Below are 23,990 nucleotides of genomic sequence, written 5' to 3'. Positions count from 1 at the left end.
CCAGGTTCTCAGTGTCTCCACTCTTCAACGAGTGTGCCTTTCGGTTCTTTTCAGACTGATAAAGATGAGACCAAAAAGAAAGGAAAAAAGATTGGCTTTCCTTCTAGTTGAAAAGAAATGGGCTAAGATACCCTCTCTCGCTTGCTGAAGAAAGCACATATTTTTTAAACACCATTGCTTGCCTGGAGTGAATTTGCTCTCTCCCCGGTGCTGGGCTGATCAGACCTTGCTCCGGGCCAAGAGGCTGATGGGGGGTGGGAGGGGTGGCCAGGGGATTCTGTCTTGTTTCAGAGATCATGTGTGCAGGATGGACCACTAAAATCACCCAGGCATCTGAAGCTCTCCTTTTCCACCCAGGTTGCTGAGATACAGCCCACATCTCCCACCTTCACATAATACCATTATATATTACAACACAGAACAGTCACATATGAAATGTAACAGCAGATTAGCCGCTGATTTCATTGTGTGATAATTCCATCCCATTGTAGAGGGCTTTCCTTATGGGCTGGGCAGCAGTCAAAAGCCAGCAGAACTTGTACAATTTGATCAGACTGACTTGAAAAGCTATAAAACTGCTGTGGCTCTTCTACCGCTTGACTTAAAGAGAAATTACAAAAAGATCCTAGTACCCCTACTGGTGATGAGTCCCAGTACCCCCCTATATAACTATCCACTGTTAACTTCTCAGGTTTGCCCCAAATCCCATGGGACAGAAGGGTTTTACTAGTGTACCTGTTATATAAGTGAGGTACTGAGAGAGTTGGTTCAAGTCTATGCAGAGACACCTTGGAAGAAAGACCTGGCGATCTACTTCCAAAAAACTAGCCAGTAAAAATCCTATGGAGTACAGTTCTACTCCGACACCCTTGAGGCCGCCATGAGTTAGAGTTGGCTCAACAGCACTGGTTACTGAGAGAGTTTAAATGGTTGCATTTTCGGAGCTTCGGCTGATTCCTGGACTGTCCTCTAACTGAAGGGAATTCAGGAGATAAAGAGACAAAAGCATCGTTAATAGAAGCAACATGGTACCTTGGATTTAGATGAATGTCGGTTTCACGACTCACCAGTGAGACGGTGAAAAGCTTTGGTCTCACCTGCTCTTTGCTTTGGTTTCTTCTTCTCTAAATGATAATATGAATAACCATCATCATTTCAGAGCCTATTCAGCACCCAAAGGTGACTCAGCATTTCATATACGTAAGTCATTTCATCCTCATCGCAACTCCAAAAGGTAGACGTAAGTAACCCCTTTTTACAGAGGAGGAAACAGGCTCCAAGAGGCTAAATAGCTCACCCACAATCACGCAGCTTATAAGTGACAAAGGTGGGATTTGAACCTGATCCTGTACCATGCCCTTTCTCTCTAACAAGAGTCATAAGGGTTCTATAGGACAATGCATGTAAAAAAAAAAAAAAATTCCACAAATCCTAAAGGTATGAATTATTAATTATCAAGGTAATCAAAGGAACTATGTCTGTCCCATTCGAAGAAAGAAAACAATCTCCGCTGCTCCTAAGTTTGTTAGCAGACCCTGACCTTGCCTTTCTGAATAATACTATCTCTATGCTGGGACGAACAGTCCATAAGAGGGCCAGAGTGCTCAAGATGGAGACTCAACTCAAGATGGAGTATTTGTGGCAATATTCCCTGTTCCCATCTCTCTGATACTTGCATCAGGTGCAGGTACTCTAACACAAGGAGGTGTTCCATCCCAGTCTGCCCCAAAAGGCAGTCATCTGCAGAGTAGAGATCTTGAAATCAGTCATGCAAATCCATCACCAATTTAATTATCCATGCAAATAGAGCTCTTACTGCCATCTGCCAAGATTTCAGCCCATCATGATCATTACGGCTCCCCTAGTGGTTCTCTATGGATGAGAACCTTGAGGTCATCACTAAAAGGCCACTTGGGCCTGGAATTTCGACCTACCAGATGAAGGCCTCCCCAGCCGCAGGCTCTGGCTGGGGGCTGTTTTCTCCTCTATCTCTGCCTTGCTCCTACTTTCCTGAGCACCGTTAATTTGCTTCTGCACTTCATCTTCGCTGTTCCTATTTTCTTTCCACCAACTCCAGGCATTACTAATGAGTGAAACCTTCCTTAACAAAAACTGCCAGTCAGAATTCAGCCCCACGGCAAAGTTATGAGAAGACGCACTGTGGACAAGGGTGGTATGTAATCCTGGTGATTCAGTCACCATGGTTTTCAGAGGACGCACTTAATTGTGAATATTTTTTAGGCAGGGACTCTGTCCAGGTTTGTTTCTCTGACAGATAACTGTGCCGATAGAGTGACTGTGTTAGCAAATCGTTCCCTGGGGTGACCTGAGTTGAGCTGGCTTTCAGGGAGGGTGGCAAAATTCTTATTGGCTACAAATCACCAATGGGCCACATGCCAATATTTGGCATGTTTGTACTTGCTTTTGTTGATGGTCAGTTTGTCCATCACCACCACCTTTGTCATCGCTGTGGATTGGGAGAGTATTTAAGTGACAATAGAATGGGTTGTTCCAGTTCACTCTTCTGCATACACAGCCATAAGACTGAACATTTTAAAAAAAAAAAAAAAAATTCCTTTGGAGAAGTACACACAGACTAAGGCAAGTTTGGACATTTTTTGACCACTAAAGAAAATTCAGTGATAACCAGAATTACTATAGATAGAAGCATAAATATGGGTTGCTAAATATATGACCAGGCTGACCGTTCTAAAAAGAGATGAATTTTAGGAGGCAGGTATCTCAGAAGATATGGAGAGCAATGGATGCCACAAGTAAGACCCTAGACTTGGAGGTCAGACTGGCCTGGATTCCAATCCCTGCCCTGCTACTTTTAGCTGAATGGTCTTGAGCATGTTAATCCGCCTCTTGCTGAGCCTAAAACCCTTTATCTGTAAAATGGGGCCATAAAAGTAGCTACTTCATAGAGTTGGTGGAAGGATTAAATGACATAATGAAAACAAGGTATTTAGCCCAGTACTTGCCATGTAGCTGGCATGTACTGAGAGGTTATCTTCAAGATCATTGTCATCATCATTATACCCATAATCATCATCTTCATCAACATCATCAGGACTGGTAGCTGTCCACAGCGAGTAGGAGGGTATAAAGACCAAAGGAGATAAAACAACCAAAACCAAACCCATTGCTGTCTGGTCAATTCTGACTCATAGCGACCCTATATGACAGAGTAGTACTGTCCCATAGGGTTTCCAAGGAGCCCCTGGTTAGCAGCCTTAGCACTTAACCACTACATCACCCGGGTTTCCAAGACTAATGGGCTCAAATCCCATATATGATCAATAATGGCAGACACTCCTCTGCCACTTCCTGTGGAACAGGCACTATCCTGAGCACCTCACATACATTAGCTCGTTTAATCCTCAAAATGAGACCCTAGGAGGCAGCTCCAAAAAAAAAAACCCCTGGGCTGTTGAGTCTATTCCAACTCACAGCAACTTTGTAGGACAGGGTAGAATTGCCCCATAGGGTTTCCAATGCTTTAATCTTTACGGATGCAGACTGTCACATCTTTCTCCCATGGAGTGGCTCACGTACAACCTAGTACTTAACCACTGCACTACCACGGCTCCAAGAACTCAGTACTACTGAAAAGCCAGCAGCTGTCATCAGTTCCAACTCATGTCAGAGTAGAACTGTGCTCCATGGGGTTTTCAATGGTTGACATTTTGGAATTAGATCATCAGGCTTCTTTCAAGGCACCGCTGGGTGGCCTTGAAGTACCACCTTCTCAAACCTCCAACCTTCCAGTTAGCAGCTAAGTGTGTTAACTGTACCAACCAGAGACTCCAGGTACTATTATGATCACCTATATACATATAAAGTGCTGGCCAATAAGATGTAAGCAGAAGCGTCATGTGGGACTCCTGGGAAGAGTTTGTGAAAGGCATACTCTTCTTGTCTTTCTCCTTCCTGCAACATATTGGTCCACAAAGTGAAAATCTCACCTTTGGAATGGTAGACCAGAGAAATGGAAGGTTCCTGGGTTTCTAACAAACTGTGAGTCACCATACCAGCCCTAAACTGCCGACATTCAAATGTGCTGTACTTGAGAAGAGAATCCAGCTCTATCTTATTTAAACCATTGTTATTTCTAGTATTACATTAAAACTAATCCTAAATAATCAACATGGTCAAACAATTGATATTGACAAAATTTTGTACCCTATATTACAGGATTTGTAACTGATGTCAAAACAGAACCCTATGTCACCACTGACACTTGACATTGGACATGCAAGATGCAAAAGTGTGTAAGCACTGTAGCAGACAATTAAATAATTAGGGTTTTAAATGGAAGAAAATTTTCCTTCTGACTCCATAATTCAAAATAAATACTTCCTAAAAAGGAGTACTTCAGTGTACCAGAATGGTTGGCTCACTTGTTCATTCATTCAAGCATTCGCTCATTCATTCACTCATTTCATGAGGCTGAGCAGCAGAGCAGAAAAAACACAGAATCAGGAGAACCTGGGGTTCCAATCCCACCCACCTCTTGCATAACTAGCATATTCCCTGATGTTTACCGGTCATCACTTAGCCATATCAACCACAGCTGTAAAATGGTGCTAACTCCATCTGCCTCCCAAGGCTGTTGTGAAGAATAAATGAAATTGCAAACATAAAGCATTCAGCACACGGCTCGGGACATAAAACGTACTCCACAAAATGGTCCCTCTTTCCTTCAAGTATGTGCCTGAAATGAATCCTACATGAAAAATGCCTCACACTGTACCTGGCACACAGCAAGTGCTCAATAAATGGGAACTTAATATTTAACTTTACTGCCATTAATAACAATAATCTCATAGCAACTCATAGCGACCCTATAGGACAGAGTAGAACTGCCTCTTCGGGTTTCCTAGGCTGTAATCTTTAGGGGAGCAGATCGCCAGGTCTTTTCTCCCATGGAGCTGGTGGTAAGTCTCTATGAGTCAGAATCGAATCGATTCAAGGGTACACAACAACGATAACAATAATGACAATAAGAGTATAAGTGTGTGCCCGGATTACAAATGAGTTCTGTTCCTAAATCTGTCTTTAAGTTGAATTTGTACCTAAAGGAGCAGTTAGGTACAGCTAATATCTAATATTAGTTAGTCAAATGTTTGTCTTAGCATACAGTATATAGTTTACCTTTCTATGCATAAATAACATTAAAGAAACACTTCCAGATACACTAAAACATCTTTAACATAATAATGTTTTGATGGGAGTCTCAAAGTAGCATCTGTTTGCTATTATGAACCGTTGTATGTACCTTGAGTTTTTAATACAACAGCTTTACGGGGCTGGTTCCTAACTACGGTTGTATGTGAAGTCAGGAGTTCATAACCTGGGGGCTGCCTATAGTAGAAGCAATCACACTAGTTGTTGTTGTAATTGTTGTTGTTAGTTGCCATCGAGTTGGCTCCAACTCTTAGGGAGTTCATGTATAACTGAACAAAATATTGCCCTGTCCTGTCCCATCTTCATGACCGTTGGTGTGTTTGAATTCATTGTCGCAATTATTGTGTTAGTCCATCTCAGGGAGGGTATCCCTCGTTTTCACTGACTTTCTACTTTACCAACCATGATGTCCTTTTCTAACAATTGGTCTTTGCTGATGACGTATCCAAAGTAAGCAAGCTGAAATCTCGCCATCCTTGCTTCTAAGGAGTCGTAGTCATAGTGGTAGTGAAATTATCAAAAGCTAAACGGAGAGGGAGTAAAGGAGAGGAAGGTTCCCAAACGTGCATGAGTAACACCTGTATAACCAAGTCTTTACCGGGCAGCACTGAGTAGGAGAGTGTTTCTGGGAGGCCGTGGAGTTTTTCTCCCTGCAGTGTCTTCATGAGTGATATCAGCAATCAAAACAGCTATTTCTTTGTTCACCAACGTCATCTTAAAAGAGCATCTCTCTAAACCCAGACGTCTTAATTGCCCAATGAATTTCTCTCCATTTTTTAAAATACATTTTTAAAGAGAAGCTGAAGAGGAATGGGATGATCTAGTAGCCTAGAACCTGCTCTTGTGTAAACATCTTTCCACTGCATGTTGGGACGGGAGACGCCCTTTCAAACACACACAAAGGTGGGTCCTAGGACATTCAATATAACACATGTGTATTCAGATAAACTCAGCAAACCTGGGAAGGTACAAGCAGGCCTTTCAAGAAACCACAGAAAACCCTCAAAGTCACTACAGCCTGTTCTAGAGCTAAAAAAAACCCTGATGTCAGACATCTGGGCTTTCTCATAGTGGGAAACGATATAGTCAGTATTTCCAAGATACAGGCTTCAAGTCCAACAGATGCTGAATTCCGATACCATGGAGTCCTATGCAGTCATTATGATGGATGTTGATGATAATGATGATGTTAGTGGCATGAAAACTATTCACTACTTATTGCTGAGTAGGAAAAAGAACAAGTTATAAAAACAGCACGCATTAACAGAAGTTGGAATAGCGGTTACTTCTTGAGGGATAGGGTAGCATGTTGAGTGAGAAAGGGCATACAGAGCCTTCTGGGGAGCTGAGAACATTCTATGTTTTGATCTGGGTGGTGGCTACACGGGTGTGCATCGATGTAAAAAAGTACTGAAGTGTCCATGTGAAATGCATGCGTTCACTACATCATATTAGCCTGAATACAAATGAAAATATAAACTAGCATACCTACACTATAAAACTCATTGTTGTAAATAAGGGCATGGGAAAATGTCTGGAAGACTGTACACTAAAATGTTAAGATCAGCTCTGGGTACTGGAATTATAGCGGTTTTTTTTTTTTTTCTTTTAAAATTATATGCATTTTCTAAATTGGAGGGGCAGCAAATATATATTACTCAGATATTTAAAGTTATAATCCACCATCAGCCAAGTTATTACCATAATTAGGTAATACCTTCAGCCACACGTTTTCTTCCCAAAACTTTCCCCATTCAGAGATTCAGGCTATCAAGGGCAGGATCCCACAGCTGCCTAAGAAAACCCTCTGTGGTGGGGGTGCAGCGGGTATGGGGTGGGGACATAAATCTTGGTCCTTCTTAGATTCTCTCACTTCCTTGCAGCCTCTACTGGGACAGGGCTGGGTCACCTGGCATATCTGCCTTCAAGTGCACTGACTGTCCCTTCATGATATGGTCACATCTTCAGGATGTCTGATATCACTTTTGCTCAATTTCTAGACTATACTCTTCTGGGCAGGAGTCTCCTTGTCAGTGCAAGTTTTGGGGTTTAGATCTAGGTCAGCTGGGAGTTGACGTGAAGAAGGGCATCTCCCTGTGCAGGAGGGCTGCCATCTCTTGTCCAGATGTGAGTGTACAGAGGGTCTGAACCCAACACTCCCAGCACATCTAACTTGACATTCAGAGACCTAGTTCTACAAGCTTGCCTCTTCCGGGGTGACCAGAAACAAAGACTCAACCACTCTGAATTTCTGTTCTTCACCTATGAAGTGAGAAGACTATCACCTGCCCAGGGACAGTGGTGATTCAGTGGTAGAACTCTCACCTTCCATGCAGGAGACTCAGGTTCAGTTCTCAGCCAGTAACCCTCATGAGCAGTCATCGCCCACCTGTCAGTGAAGGCCTGTGTGTTGCTATGATCCTGAACAGGTTTCAGCAGAGCTTCCAGACTAAGAGAGACTAGGAAGAAAGGCCTGACAATCTACTTCCCAAAATCAACCAATGAAAACTCTATGAATCACAATGGTCCAATCTGCAACTGATCATAGGGATGGCATAGGACCAGCAGTATTTCATTTCTTTGTATATGAGGTTGCCATGAGTCAGGGGCTGACTTGACAGAAGCTAACAACAACATCACCTGCCCAACAGAACCAACAGAGTGGTTGTCAGGATTAAATAAGGGAATTTAGAGGAAGGTGCTCTATAAACTCCAAAGATGTAATGCCCTGTTGGATTTTGCACCCCAGCACCCCAACTTTTAGCAGAGTGCCAAGGACTCTTAATACTCTTAAATATCAGTTGATTAAAGACAAAAGTAAAAAATCATTATTATTATTATTTCTATGATGGAAAGATTCCCACCAGAACCAAAGAAATAGCACAGTTTCTTTGCATGAAAGTCAACCATCTGCGGCAAAATAACTTTGTAAAAAAAAAAAAAATTTGTAGCAAGCTTAAATTCTAGTCTAGAGCAGAGTTAAAGCCCAGCGAATATTCAGACACATTACAATATGGGTCAGATCCCATTACAGAAAGCAGCTCTTTATAGACAAATGATTTCCCCAGCCACAGCCTCTGCCTGCCTTTTTCAAGCAATATATCTGATACAATAAAATTCCAGTTTGGAAGAAAGGGAAGAAAAGAAGGGAGGAAGAAAGGGAGGAAATGGCTTATAGTTCATAAATCCCTTAGATCTTATTGAAAGGTGAAGTGACTTACTACCTTTAAGAGATCACAATCTATCTTTTGAAAGTCAAAAGGTGTGTGGGATAAAAACGGACACGAGGTGACTTTGGGGAAAGAAATGGGTGAGAGAGTGTCGTTCGGACAAAAAAAGAAATGATCTCCTCGTTTTAATTCAGCAGTTTTTCAAGTATTAACTGGGACTCCACTAGGTTTGTCATCTCTTTTAGGTTTGTTCACTACACTTACTACATGCAGACTTCATGCTGGGCACAGTGAGAGATTCAGAGATGAATCGCCTGCTTCAGCTCTGGAGTAACTAACTCCAGGCTGGAGGCAAAGCTCGAATGTAAGTAATTCCTATATGAGGTGGCAAGGGGGGAGCTTGAGTCTCTGGGAGGTGTGCCTGGATGTGAACACAGAGAGGATGAGAGCTTTCAGCTGTGGGGAAAAGCAACTGTAACCAGAGAGGCAGGAGTTCCAGCAAAGGGCACAAACCGAGCAGAGGCCCCATGAGTGGAAGCACCGGCTTTGGACAGAGACCTCAGGCTGGTTCAGTTCACTTGGAGCACAGGACCCCGGAAAGGGAGAAATACAAAATAAAGCTGCAAAGGTGGGTCTAGGTAAAAGTACGAAAGGCCTTACATGGTAAAGCGTTTGGGCCAAAGCCAAAGTGAGAGCCAATGGGGACTTATGGAGGTCTTAGGGCCAAGAAGGGTCATGGTCCATTTTGCTTCCAGGCACTTCATCAAGCAGTGCTGGACGGGATGGAGAGGCGGAAAAGAAGGCTGGTAACAAGCACCTGCAATAATGCAGGAGGCAGGGTGCTGTTAGTTCCTTGTGAGCAAGAGCTGGGTCTATTCCTAAGCACTGACATCAGCTTAAGAAGAGTACCTTATAGTTTGTTGTTGTTGGGTGCTATTGAGTCAATTCCTACCCACAGCAATGTCATAGGACACATATAACTGCCTCATGGGGTTTTCTTGGCTGTAATCTTTACAGAAGCAGATTGCCAGGTCTTTCTCCCATGGGGCTGTTGAGTGGGTTTGAACCGCCAACCTTTTGGTTAGTAGCTGAGCACTTAACCATTGCACCACCAGGGCTCCTTAGCTTATAGTTTAGGGGGTAGCGAGTCTAAGTCAATGTTGGGGAAACAACTTGGGTAGAGATAGCGAGAACACTGATACAACGTGAAGCACGTAACCAATGGTAATGAATTGTACCTGTAGAAATTGATCAATGGGTTTATGTTCTGTTGTGCATATTTTTCACCAAAATCAAATTAAAAAAAAAAAAGAGTAGCTTATACTACTCAGCCACAAAGAGGAATGAAGTCCCGATGCGTGCCACAACCTGGATGAATCCTGAAAACTTTATGCTGAGTGAAGCTAGTCAGACACAAAAGGATAAACGCTGTATGATCTCACTTCTATGAAATAGGCAAATTTAAAGAAAAAAAAAAAAAACACCAAACCCATTGCCATCAAGTTGATTCCAACTCATAGAGACCCTATAAGACAGAACTGCCCCATAGGGTTTCCAAGGAGTAGCCGGTAGATTCGAACTGCCGGCCTGTCGGTTAGCAGCCGAGCTCTTAACCACTTGCCACCAGGGCTCCAGACAAATATATAAAAGCCAAAAATTACTGGTGTTTACCAGGGGTAGGAGGGAAGGTGAAAGGGGAAGCTCCTGCTTAGGGGGAACTGAGTTTATGTTAATGGTGGGGGAATAATGTGGAAAAGCATAGCAAGCATGGTGAATGGTTACACGACATGAAAGAATGTCATCAGTGTTACTGAATCATGCATGCAGAAATCGCTAAGATGGCATACGTTTCTCTTACGTATATTTTCACCAGAAGAAAATTTTGAAAAAGTAGCTAATTCAAAACAAACAAATGAGGAAAGTAGGGTGCTCAGAAGATGGGTCTGGAGACCAGAGAGAAGCACATACAGGGAGAGGTAGAAGGATTCAGGCAAGAGATCAGAGGAGGTGACAGTAAGAAGGGTACAAAGTCAGAAGGTTAATCATTAGGGATGATCAGAAGAGGTCACAGAAATGGAAGCTGCCCCACCAGTGACTGAGTACCCTGCAAACACGCTGGAAGGTCTGCCAAAGCCAGAGACTGTGGGGAAAAAAAGTTACAGATTGACGCCAGCCGCACTTTCCAGGCTGGAGCAAATGAAAAGGCAAATTGGAACTGTCTAGAAAAAGGGGAGCCCCCATCCCCGCCGCCTCCAATATTGCTTTGGTCATGGGGTCTGCAGATGGCAGAGCAAGCAGGTCCATCAATCTGCACTCATGGGTATGAATTTTCAATGGCATCATGTTCACAGCCGGCAGCTGACACATCACTTGCCTCTGCAGAAGCATCCCTGAAGCCCTGGGGAAGGGTTTTCCCAAAGCCCAGCAAGGATAAGAACATCACCTCAGTGTCACAGTTATCTGTGGAGGGTTGGGGACTTTAAAACACACTTTCACACATCATCTCGTTTTATCCTCTTTGTAACTGACAGACACAAGGCAGGTATTGTTATGCTGAACAGGTTTCCGTGGAGCTTCCAGAGAAAACAAAGTCTTGCAGAAGGCAGGAAATTTGCCCCAGAGAACACAATTACTTAGAGGTGGAGCTTGATGACTTACATAACCTCACTGCTGCCTGAGCCAGGAAGCTGGCCAGGACACCAGGCATGGGCCAGATGGATACTTACTCCCAGCTCCTTCAGGGCCACCATCAGTCTGTGGAGAGGTTGGCAGTGGGGTGCCTCAGCAGATGATCAGGGCTAGCTTCAAAGAGAGGATGGGAACAGCAAGATGGACTCCCTTTCCTTCCTTCTCTTTTTCTCCCTTCCCTCCTTCCCTTTCTCCCTTCCTCCTCGCTTCTCTATAGAGCTAACTTCTAACAGGGCATTCAAAGTATTTCCCTTCCTTCCTTCCTTCCTTCCTCCCTCCCTCCCTCCCTCCCTTCCTTCCTTCCTTCTCTCCTTCCTTCCTTTTCTTCTCTCCCTCCCTCCCTCCACCTGTTCCTCCCTTCCTCCCTTTCACAAGTATCTACTAAGTATCTTTCATATATGGAGCCCTGGTGGCACAGAGGTTAAGCGCTCAGCTGCTAACCAAAAGGTTGGCGGTTCAAACCCACCAGCTGCTCTGAGGGAGAAAGATGTGGCAATCTGCTTCCATAAAGAATGCAGCCTTGGAAACCCTATGGGGCAGTTCTACTCTGTCATATAGGGTAGCTATGAGTAAGAATCAACTTAACAATTTTTTTTTTTTTTTTTGGTATCATGTGCCTGACATTGTAGTAAACATCAGTGATCACTCACCTCGCTGAGGGCGCCCCATCCTCAGGAACCCATCACTCTGTCTTCTTACCCTGCCAACAATCCCCCACACCATCTGCTCAACTTCAATACACCATCCTCTTCCTTAACCTCTTGAGGCCCACGGGAGGTTGGAAACCTAAAGTGAGGCTTTAAGTACCAGTCAGAGGTTACCTTCAGATATAAGCAAAGGCTTATAGGTACCTCAGGGCATGGAGTGATCTAATAACAGAAGTTCTATGGAGAACTGGGGAAGTAATGGGCATAAGGAGTTCAGGGGCTGTTCCAGGAGATGAACATGGGGCAGAGATTATGGAGGCCAACTGATGGAGCTGGACTTCACCCTGCAGACCCTAGAAAGCCATCAGAGAGCTTTAAGTGAAGGAGTGGCAAAAGTTATCTCAGTGCTTGGAATGACAACTCTCGTAGCAACATGGAAGAAAGAAGAACGTAGAGGTTGCTGCAAATACTCTGGACGAGTGGGTAAGAACCAAGAACCAAGAATTGTGACACTGAGTCCTTATTTAAGGATTTGTCTAAAGCAGAATCTATGAGCCAAATGAACAATTAAATTGGGGTGAGAATGTTAAGTTGGGAAGAAGAATCAAAGCAGGCTCCACGGCGATGCCATTAACTGAGATGGAAGAAGCGGGGGCAGAGGACTAGGAGTTCAGCTGACGGCCACAGTTGAGTGTGAGATGACTGAGGGACACGCCCAGCAGTCACACGGAGGGATGCCACAGCCCAGCATTTTGGAGGGAAGAGTAGCGTGTCAAAGGCTGCACAGCCAGATGTCAAGTAGGCTGAGGCTTAAAGAAAGGCCATGGGATGTGGCAACTAGGAGGCTGGTCTCAGGTGGCTTTGGCAAGAGCATTTGCACAATGAGAAACTGCTGAACTGGTGTATGTTTTGCTGTGTATATTCTCAACAGCAACAGCAAAATAAATAATTTTTTTTTAAATAGCATTTTCAACAGCCAAAAAGAGTTGGAAGGAAGACTCAAATGAGCTGAAAGTGGATGAGAGCAAAGGGACAGAGGCATAGGTATAGATGGGCTCTGGTGCCTTGCCCAACCTTCATGCCGGTCCAACCCCTCATATATTCTCCTGGCAGATAAGTTACCTTCCTGAAGCATCCAGGTAAGTTCCTCTCCCTTGCTCAAAGGGTACAATCATTCCACTTACTATCTCCAGAATGAAGGCCATACTCATGGCCCTAGCACTCTATATACAGCTAACAAGGTATTCAAGGTCTGTACTTACAAACTGCAGCCATTGCCCCACTATGAGTCACCAACTGGAGACCAGAAGATCTGCCATTTCCTAAACAAGCCCTGCACCTTGCCACCTCTGCACCTGTGCTATCTTCCTTCCCTCTGTCTAGAACACCCTTCCTTGACATCTCCACTTGCTGAAATCCTGCCCAACCTTCCTAGCTCAAGTGCCACTTCCATCAGGAACCTTTCTCAATCCCCCAATTCCAAATGAATTTCTTCTTGACCTACAGAGCTCTTGTCACGCTGTATGCTATATTGAAGTTGTCTTACCCCCATTCTGTATTGTCACTAGACTTTAACTCCTCGAGGGCGACTGTCCCATGCACAAAGCCTTGCACAGAGTAGGTGCTCAATATGTATCTGGTACATTCTCCCATGCTATGCACCCTGTCCCACTGAAACATCAGTAGACTGTCTCCTACCCCTTCTTCACGCCAACTGAAGGAGCCCTGGTGGTACGGTGGTTAAGCATTTGGCTGCTACCTGAAAGGTCAGCAGTTAGAACACTTCCATGAGTAAGGTACAGAAAGATGTGGTAGTCTGCTTCAGTAAAGACTACAGCCTCGGAAACCCCATGGGGCAGTTCTACTCTGTCCTATGGGGTTGCTATGAGTCAGAATCGACTGTATGGCAATGAGTTTTGTTTTTGGTTTGGTCACACCAACCAGCCAAACATATATTAACAAGTCCATCCTGATGGACCACAAGTGCTACTGCCTCCTCCAGACCGAATCTAGCACAACTAGATGGTGCCCAGCTACCACCACTGACTGCTCTGACAGGGATCACAATAGAGCACCCCAGACGGAGCTGGAGAAAAATGTAGAATGAAATTCTAACTCACAAAAAACAAACAACAAAACAACAACAAAAAACAGACTTACTGGTCTGACAGAGACTGGAGAAACCCTGAAAGTATGGCCCCTGGACACCCTTTTAGCTCAGTAATGAAGTCACTCCTGAGGGTCACCCTTCAGCCAAAGAGTAGACAGGCCCGTAAAACAAAATCAGACTAAAGGGGCACACCAGCCCAGGGGCAAGGACTAGAAGGCAGGAGGGGACAGGAAACCTGATAATGGGGAAACCAGGGTTGAGAACGGGGAGTGCTGACATGTCATGGGGTTGGTAACCAATGTCACAAAATGATACGTGTACTAATTGTTTAATGAGAAGCTAGTTTGTTCTGTAAACCTTCATCTAAAGCACAATAATAAAATAAAAAAATAAATCCATCCTGATATCACTGACCTCCACCTTTGGGTTGGCCATTAATAATGATATAGCTAGAGACACATCCATGAGTCTTTTCCCACAAATGATGTAAAATCAGTGCAGAGGCCCAGAAGTGGGTGAAACTAGCTCAATTCTGGAACACTGTATCAGTGCCCTCTCTCAGGTCCTGATCCTTTCGGGCCATAGTATGAAGCTTCCTTATTCCAGAATTCCTGTCTTCTGCCCCAATCCAAGTGGGAGCTCACTAACTCGTGTAGGAGTTAAGATCCACACACAAAGAAGGCCCCTTCCTTTCTCAGGCAGCATGTAAGTGCTAAACAAAAGGTGTATAAGGCTATGGGTAATTTTATGAGGGATGTGGGTTTCCACTCACCTTAAAGGGCTGGTAAAGACTGTGGTCAGGGAAAAAGGGAAAGCCCACCCAGATGAAGACAAGGTGTGAGCAGAAGATGGAAGCCAGGATGCATGACAGATCAGTTTGGAGGAAGTAACCAATTTGTAAGGGGAACAGCAAGAGATAAGTCTGGCAAGATAGGTCAAGGCCAGGTTGAGGTCAAGGCCTTGAATGCCAGGTAATGGGGAGTCACTGAAAGTTTCTAAGTAAGGGAACCTTGTGAAAAGTGATTTTTTTAGGTGCTTAATTGGCTAGTTGTATGGAGGGTAGATTGGCTTAAAGAAGGTCTGATATCCTGAACAAAATTAGGATATTTATTGCAATTAAATAGCATAAGATAATGAGAACTTAAGTGTAGACTAAAAAAGGTGAAATGAAAATGGGAAGACTTTAACAATCCACCAAAGTTTTGTGCTCCTTGGGGAACAAGTGTCCCCTACCACTGGCGCCATCTTGCCTAATGGGTCAGAGAGACATGCATTCTCTCAACTAAGCTAAGTTCTTCATCATGAGGCACCCAAAGCCCCCCATTTGATTTGGGTGGTGATAAACCAGGCAGTGTGTGAGAAATGACATTCACTCTGGTCATTATCATTCAGGGACTAAAGTCCCCTTCTAGTCTTCGGTCAATGTATTCTATTCAATGTGAAAGTCACTAAATTAACTTTTTAACATAATAAGAGTAGAAACTGTCAATTTTAGAAGCACATATGCGAATTTCCCTGCACAGGAGAGAACATGAATCCCATTTGTTAAAAATAGCAGTTGTGCTCGCTTTCCCCCACATGCTAATTTTAATAAACTTACTCTGAAATTAGCCTGCCACTATGAGGATAGCTGCTCATCAAAAATGTTCCCGGTAAGCACTAAGCTTGCCTTGCAAGAGTTCAAGTACTGTGGGAAACTCTGAACAAGGCAGAGTTCTAAACGAAAGTCATCTTCTCACTAGACTGGCTTATTCCCCAACCTCCCATCATATCTAGCATCACCACTCTGCAGCCACCCATCGAGGGCCATGTTGGACTCATTCTATTCCATCTCCTCAATCCAGTTAGCTAAGAAGTACTGTAGGGGTCTTTCTTTAAAATATTTCTCACATTCATCCCTTTTTTTCTATTTCTACTGATGTTGCATCTCCTTATTCAGAATCGACTTGACAGCAATGGGTTTGTTTGTTTGTTTTTTGGTTTTTCCCAAGTTCAAGTTGGGTGCGTGGCTACCCAGCCAAAGACTACATTTCCCAGCTTCCGTTGCAGGTAGGCATAGCCATGTGACTATGCTCAGACCAAAGGGATGCGAGCAGAAGTGATTTGTACAGCTTCTTAGTCCTCCCTAACTTAGAGAAAAGTCATTTGCCCTGGGCTCTGCCCGCTCTCCCCGCCACTCTCTTTTCTCCTTCCCATGGTCCAGAACACACACATGGCCACAACTCAGCTGAGGATCATACCCTAAGACATGGTGGAGCAACAAGATGGAAGAAATCTGTGTTCTTAAATGACTCAAGGAGCAGAGCTGCCCCCCAACCAGCTGGGTTGGGCTATACTATCACATGAAAGAGACATAAATGTCTATCCTTTTTAAACCACTTTTTGGGGGGTATCTTTGTTACAGTAGCTTGAATTTTATGCTAACAAATATACCCTTCTTTCCTAGGAAGTAAAAAAAAAAATATCAGAAGTTCCCTGGACCCAGACTGGTGTTGTATGGCCTTCTAAGCAGGTAAATGCACAACAGCTTCCCAAAGTTTTCCACAGCCCCAGAGTGACTCAGGGGCAGCACCCACTTTGGGCAGGAAAGCAAAGTCTCCCATGCCAGAGCAGTAAAGGAGCAGTAGAATGTTCTTCACTCACCCAAAAGTAGCGTGGACATGGCACAGATGGCCAAAGAACCAGAAGAGGCCTGGAAGGACACAACAATGACCTGCAGTGAACAATGACCAGATTCTAGACTGAAACAAAGAGAGTGTGGCTAAATAATAGCACCAACCAGAAGTGCACCCCCCGCCCCGACACCCCTGCCAATGGCTTAGTACCACATAAGCCCCTAGGACTTCAATACGAGGTCAGGGAAGGAGAAAGCCATGACTCCAAAATTGATTACATTTCCACCATTCTTACAATGGGGACTTCTAATCAAAATCAGATGTTAGAGTAAAATAAAGAAGCTGTCATTTCTTGTACACTGAGTTTATGTCCTGAGGTTCTTTCCCACTGCACTAATGTTCACTGAACACTTACTATTAGCCAGGCAGAGGGCTAAGCACTTATGAGCATTATGTCATTTGATCCTCACAATTATAGCGCCTATGAGTTGGTGTTGTTGTTAGGTGCCATTGAGTTGATTTTTGACTCATAGTGACCCAATGTGACAGAGCAGAACTGCCCCTTAGGGTTTCCTAGGCTGTAATCTTTATGGGAGTAGATCACCAGGTCTCTTCTCCTGTGGAGTTGCTGGGTGGGTTCAAACAGCAAACCTTTCAGTTAGCAACCGAGTGCTTAACCATTGGACCCCCAGGACTCCTTGCCCTTGAGGTAGGTACTTTTATCACCCTACTTAAAGGTTAGAAGATTGAGGCCCAGAGAAGTTGCATGGAGTTGCATGAAAAGTTCCATTCTCCACCTTTTGGCAAGTGTTGTTGTTAGGTGCAGTCAAGTCGGTTCTGACTCATAGTGACCCTACATACAACAGAATGAAATGCTGTCCCATCCTGAACCATTTTCACAATCTCGCTATGTTTGAGCCCACTGTTGCAGCCACTGTGTCAATCCATCTAGTTGAGGGTTTTCCTCTTTTTTGCTGCTCCTGTACTTTACCAAGCATAATGTCCTTCTCCAGGGACTGATCCCTCCTGAGAACATGTCCAAAGTCTTACCATCCTCGCTCCTAAGGATAACTCTGGCTGTACTTCTTCCAAAAACAGATTTGTTCATTCTTCTGGCAGTCTATGGTATATTCAATATTGTTTACCAACACCATACATAATTCAAAGGCATCAATTCTTCTTCAGTCTTCCTTATTCATTGTCCAGCTTTCGCATGCATGTGATACATAGCTTGGGTCAGGTGTACCTTAGTCCTCAAAATGACATCTTTGCTTTTTAACACTTTAAAGAGATCTTTTGCAGCAGATTCACCCAATGCAATGTGTTGTTTTATTTCTTGATTGCTGCTTCCGTGGGCATTGATTGTGGATCCAAGCAAAATGAAACCCTTGACAACTTGAATCTTTTCTCCATTTATCATAATGTTGCTTATTGGTCCAGTTGTGAGGATTTTTGTTTTCTTTATGTTGAAGTGTAATCCATACTGATGGTTGTAGACCTTGATCTTCAACAGTAAGTGATTCGAGGAAGAAGGACTTGGTGGTCTACTTCTGAAAAAACTGGCCAGTGAAAACCATAGCAGCAGAACATTTTGGCAAGTAGCCCCCAAATTTTACTTGGGGGTCCACCCCTCCCTAACTCTCAGTCCCTATGGCCTGGGCAGGGCTCTGTGCCTACTCCAGGCCTAAGACAATCATATCACTGTACTCCTGAGCAATTTCTTCCAGGCAGGAGAGTGATCTAAGTGGGTTCAATGGAGTGACCCTTGGAGCTTTTCCGGGATCTGCTGGCTAAGTGTTTCTGGTGTCCCCTCTGGGCTTGAACCTGAGAGGATGGGAGATTCTGACTGAAGCTAGGCAGGAAGCAGACCCACAGATGGAGAGGAACCATCCATTTGAGTGTGGAATCCAGCTGTACCTGAAGCCAGACCTATCTGGGAATCACTCAATAAATTCCCTCTAAACTTCAACAGTTTGGGCTGGGTATTGATCATGTGCATCAAGAAAGAAAGAGAGCCAGGACTCATACCCAGGTCTCTCAATATCTTCAAAGTCTGAGTCTTAACAACTGAGGCCCAAATATGTGCTCTTAACAGCAGGCCAGACTATAGGCCTACCCAACCTCTATCTTCCAAAACGCAGCGCATCTACTTTGGGCTGAGGCCCCAGGATGTCTTTGAGCTGCCTCACAGCCCTGCACACAACACGCTCCATGAATATGAGATTGATTGCTATCTAATTAATTAATCAAAATTCAAAGAGCGAAATTAAATTAGGCATGGCTTATCACAGAGGCGGTAGGCTAAGGGATGGCCAGGGTTTTTATCATGGAGATACAAAGTTATTGATTGTCTGCATGGCTCCATTGCAGAGTTCCCCTTGATTCTGAAAGCTCACCTGAGGGGTGATAAAAGTACCATCTCCCCTCCCCAGACGTTTCATTTCCCAAACCGAGCACTGGCCATGCCTCTTCCACATGCACAGCCATGCTTACTCCAGGGCCTGCAAGAAGGTTGGATTTCGGCATGTTATACAGTACTAAAAATATGCAAATAAAACTGATCTCTGCAGGATCGTTTTAAATGAAAAGTGCTTCCTAGAGGCAAGAAGAGGAAGCACGCTGATTCAGAGAATACAGGCGGGAAGGGCAATGGAGTGATTCTAGGTGGGAGCTTCTGCAGAAAGATACAAGCCTCTCAAAAAGACCATTCAGCCAAGGTCAGATGCCCCGTGATATCCTCCCCAGTTCCTTCCACTGGGGTCCAAAACCATTCTATAATGCCACTAGCCACTGATCACACTCTTCCTTAAAACCCACTTGGCTGGATACCAGTTGATTTCCCCATGGAACCGCTGCCAAACTTGAGCTGGCAGGAGAACCTCTGAAATCAGCTTAGCTTGCAGGAAAGGCAGATTTGAGGGCTACACCCCCAGTCATTTTCCATTCAGTAGGTTTGGGAAGGGTCCCAGGAACGTGCATTTTTCACAGGCACTCTAAGTGATGATTCAGATGCCGGTGATGTGTAGACCATACTCTAGGAAACACTGGGATTCAAAGATGGAAACCTACTGTCTAGTGGAAGATACAGACAAATGAACTGGTGATTAAAATCAAGTCTAGTGACTCTGGGCAAGGCTGTAGAGTCAGACCAGGGTTCAAATCCTGCCTCCCCAACTTGCCAGCTGTGAGGCTCTGAGCAAGGTCCTCTGCCTCTATGAGCCACAATTTCTTTATCTATAAAGTAAGGGGTGCAAACGGTTAGCATACTCGACTGCTAACTAAAAGTCTGAAGGTTCACGTCTGCTCATACACACATGGGGTCACCATGAGTCAGAATCCACTCAATGGAAACTGATGCACTGGTTATACCATTGTGGGAATAAATGAGGCCCTGTAAAATTCTTAACATCGAGAAAACACTCAAGAAATAGCCATTAGTTATTATTAAGGTGAAGTCCCTGGGTGATGCAAATGGTTAACACACTCAGCTGCTAACTGAAAGGTTGGAGGTTCAAGTCCACCCAGAGGTGCCTCAGATGAAAGGCCTAGCAATCTACTTCTGAAAAACCAGCCATTGAAAATCCTGTGGAGCACAGTTCTTCTCTGGCACACATGTGGTGGCCATGAGTCAGAGTTGACTCAACAGCAAATGTTTTTTATTATTATTAAGGCGGGAAGCAAGTTGTATTCATTTTCCCATTCCCCAGTCCCTAGCTGTGTACCTTCCACATTCTAGGTGCCTTTAGTGGATGTTTCTGAAAGGCAAGAAGGCATTACTTTGGAGAAACTCAGCTGGGATGGGCGGGATAACTCCTGCAAGATCCATTTCAGGATCCATTCACTTATCCAACGAGCATTTATTGAGCACCTGCTGTTTACAAGGCTCAATGTGTAGGCACTGGTGAGAAAGAGCCAAATAAAATACACAGTTTAGTGGGAAGACCCATTGTTAAAATGCAGTACGGTCTGTCCAAGGTAGAGGTAACCCCGGAGGCACACTCTAGCACTTGATTACATTCTGTCCTTTAGCTTCCTCATGTTTATTGTGTGACTCTCCTCCCAAACTGTACCATAGCTTTGAAAGCAGGAGTTGTTTGCCTTGTTCACCATCAAAACCCAAACACCTAGCAAGGTACCTGGCATCTAATAGCCATTCAGTAAGTATTTGCCTAAGTAGCGACTATTCTGCTGCTATTTCAGAGCCCAACACTGGAGTGCCAAGGAGAACCACCTCCAGCCTCCTTGACTATTGAGCAGGATTATGAACGGGCCCAGAGATAAGATCCCCAGAAGATTTGTCTGTGCCTTGATGGAAAGCCTGACAGTGAGAAGAGATGGGGACAGGCTGCAAGACACTTTATCATAATACTGGATAGTTGGAGGAGCTTTCAACTACTAGGCCAATACTAAACAAACAGAACTGGACATTAAGTACTGTTGGACTGAATGATTAAGGCAGAAAGACAGTATAGGGTTTCCCTTCTGACACTCCACAAGGAAAGAAAAGAGTACACCAAGACACCCTTTGTTTTGCTTTGTTTTTTCTGTGTGTGCGTAGCAAACCAAGCAACCAAGCCCTTTGGCATGGAGTCTGACTCATGGAGGCTCTCTATGTAACAGAGGAGAATGGCACCGTAGAGTTTTCTTGGCTGTAATCTTTATGAAAGCAGGTTGCCAGGCCTTTCTTCCACAGTGCCACTGGGTGGGTTCAAACCACCCACCTTTGGGTTAGTAGTCCCATGCAAATGGTTTGTGCCACCCAGCGACTTTCATTGTGTGCATACCAAAACAAACCAAACCCATTGCCGTAGAGTAGATTCTGACTCAGAGAGAACTATAGGACAGAGTAGAACTACCCCACAGGGTTTCCAAGGAGGAGTAAGGAAAAAAGAAGCTCCAAGTTGGCCTAGCTCAAGGGATAGGGGATGTTCTCAGTGTGGAAGGGAGACAGGGAAAATAACATTTCCTAGAGCACCATCAGTATGGCAAACACAGCCAGGAAGAACAGTGGTTAAGTCAGGGCAGGCAACTTACCCACACCTGGAGAAGCCAGGTAGCTGATGCCACACCAACAGACTCCAAACTTTTGGGGTGAAACACAGAGGAAGAGGCACTGGAGTCTGAGAGCACACCCAAGGGCTATATTTATGACAGGAGGAAAACAATGGGTGGTGTCCAGTCATGGCCAGGTTAGTTTGGGGACACGGTGTTCTCTGCTTTTACAAATTGAATCACTTCTGCACCTGTGTTTCACAGCTTTGATAAACAGGCTGTCACCTTACACACAGTAGGCCTGCAGTAAACGCGTGCTGACTGAACTGAAAAAGTGAATGAGGGCACAGCCACGGAGGACTCCAAATTTCCCCCCTTTAAACCACTACTGCAGGTAATTCCACCTGGCACTGGTGTTACCACAGGGCCCGGATTTTCCTCCAAGTCACCACCCTTCTGTTTCAACACCAAGCGTCCAATCGCTTGGCTCCACAACAGCGGTGACCAGGAAGGCAGGTGGGGCTTGGCTCTTCTCCTCCAGGATCCCGTTGCTTCTCTCCAATCCAGGGCCCAACCCTACCCAAAGGGAAGGCCCCTCCCCAAGAAGGGCACCAGATGGCGTGCAAGAGAGTGGCGCCTGGGGAAACCGGAAAGTGCGGGAGGTACTGCGCACCTTGCGAGCCGCGTGGCGACAGCGCTATGAGAGCGCGCTGCCGCCACCGGGTGCGCGGACCCCCGTGCGTCCCTTTCCGCGCGTGGCCGCGCAGGGGCCTGGGGTTGCGGACCGGGGCTGGCGGCCGTTCGGGTGGCCCAGCCTGCGTGCCCGGCGCCTCGGCCTCACCTCGCTCACCAGCCCCTGCCAGTCGCTCTCGGTCCGGTCGCCGTTCATGGTCTCCTCCTCTATGCACGCGCCGGCTTCAATGACTCCCTCTTCCTCCTCTTCCTCCTCCTCCTCCTCCTCCTGCCGCGCCGCCGCCGCCGCTGCCACCCCGGCCCCGCGCGGCCCCGTGAGGGCCCGGCGCCTCCGAGCCGCTGCGCCACCGCCTCCTGCAGCCGCCCGCGCTGTTGACTCAACGTCAGCCTCCGCGGGAGGAAGGGGAGGAGGAGCCGTGGCCGCCAGGCCCGCTGCCACCGCCAGGGCCGCAGCCGGGCCCGAACGCCGACCGGGCGGCCCCGCCTGCGCGCCCCTGCGGCCCCCGCGCCGTGCCTCGTCGGGTCCGGGCATCGGGGGCCCCAGCCTCATCCCAGAATCACCCCTCTGCCTGGGCGGTTGATCTGCGTACCCTGCGAGAAGCAGCTGTCCAAAGCCAGCTGCTCCCTGACCATCACGACTCCCACCGCTAGAATGTAGGCTCACGGAGGGCAGGGGGTTTGTACAGTGCCTGACACATGGTAAAAAATAACCAAGCCCGTTGACATCAAGTCAGTTCCCACTAATGGCAACCCCATGTGTTATATATAGAGTGGAATTGAGCTGCATAGGGTTTTCTTGGCTGTAATCTTCACAGTGGTGCAAAAGGTTAAGCGCTGGGGAAGGTTGGAGTTTGAACGCACCCAGAGGCACCTTGGAAGAAAGGCTTGGTGATTTGCTTCCGAAATCACAGCCTTAAAAACCCTATGGAGTGCAGTTCTACTCAGCACACATGGGATCACCATGAATTAGAATCTACTGGGAAAAAATTTTTTTTTTTTTTTTTTGGAAACCCTGGTGACTTAGTGTTTAAGTGCTATGGCTGCTATCCAAGAACTCGGCAGTTGGAGTCCGCCAGGCGCTCCTTGGAAACTCTACGGTGTGGTACTACTCTGTCCTGTAGGGTCGCTATGAGTCAGAATCGACTTGAGAGCAGTGGGTTTGGTTTGGTTTGGGTTTGGAAGGCAACTGGTTTTAATACTTACAGAAGCAGATGGCCAAGCCCTTCTTCCTTGGTGCTGCTGAGTGAGCTCAAACCACCAAACTTTCAATTCGATAGCTGAGCGCGAACTGTGCCAACCGGGGACCTATTGTCATATGGCAAGTGGTCAATAAATATTTGTTGAACACATGAATCAATGAACTATATGTTATTATAAACTTAGCATTGTTTTTAAAGTGACTTTTTTTTAAGTATCAGTTGTCATAAAAATAGAAAGCAAATGTAAAAATTAAAAATAAGATGCTATTACATTCTAATAGAGCCAAAAGCGCTGAGTATGATGCTTTGCAAGGGTTGAGAAAGATGTTAAAGAATAACTTGCATCAAACTGAAACTTTCTCCTAAGAGGACGGATTGAAAGAGGATTACAGAGGGAAGGCAGATCTCATCCCACAAGTCAGCGTTAATCGAGGTGGTGTTCCTGTGCCACCTAAAATCCTCTCATGGGTCACCAGTTGTAATCTGTCCATACTTGCAGAAACACTGCTAGTGGAGATGAGTAGATAGGTTGGGAAGAAGTTGCGAACCCATTTTACAGTTGGGAAAGCATCACAACCAACTGTTACCATTTTTAGCCCCTGTTTATCCTGGCAAGAACGCTGTGAAATGAATGTTATCCCCATTTATCAGATGAAGAAACTGAAAGCCGAAAATTAGAAAAACAG

General features: G+C 45.3%; 1 protein-coding gene across 1 annotated transcript in view; it reads right to left on the bottom strand.

Annotated features, from left to right (window-relative positions):
* Positions 1 to 22,345, bottom strand: part of CCDC149 (coiled-coil domain containing 149) — a 127,418-nt gene extending 105,073 nt beyond the window's left edge. The window contains exon 1 of the mRNA XM_010591398.3: positions 22,254 to 22,345. Coding sequence (XP_010589700.2) covers positions 22,254 to 22,301 — 48 coding nt within the window. The 5' untranslated portion in view covers positions 22,302 to 22,345. The remainder of the gene's footprint in view (positions 1 to 22,253) is intronic.
* Positions 22,346 to 23,990: the final 1,645 nt, after the last annotated feature.

The sequence above is a fragment of the Loxodonta africana genome, chromosome 5 (assembly GCF_030014295.1).
Source record: "Loxodonta africana isolate mLoxAfr1 chromosome 5, mLoxAfr1.hap2, whole genome shotgun sequence".
Taxonomy (NCBI): Eukaryota; Metazoa; Chordata; class Mammalia; order Proboscidea; family Elephantidae; genus Loxodonta; species Loxodonta africana.
Note: the sequence above shows the minus strand (reverse complement) of the source record. Positions and strands in the feature narration are given on the sequence as shown.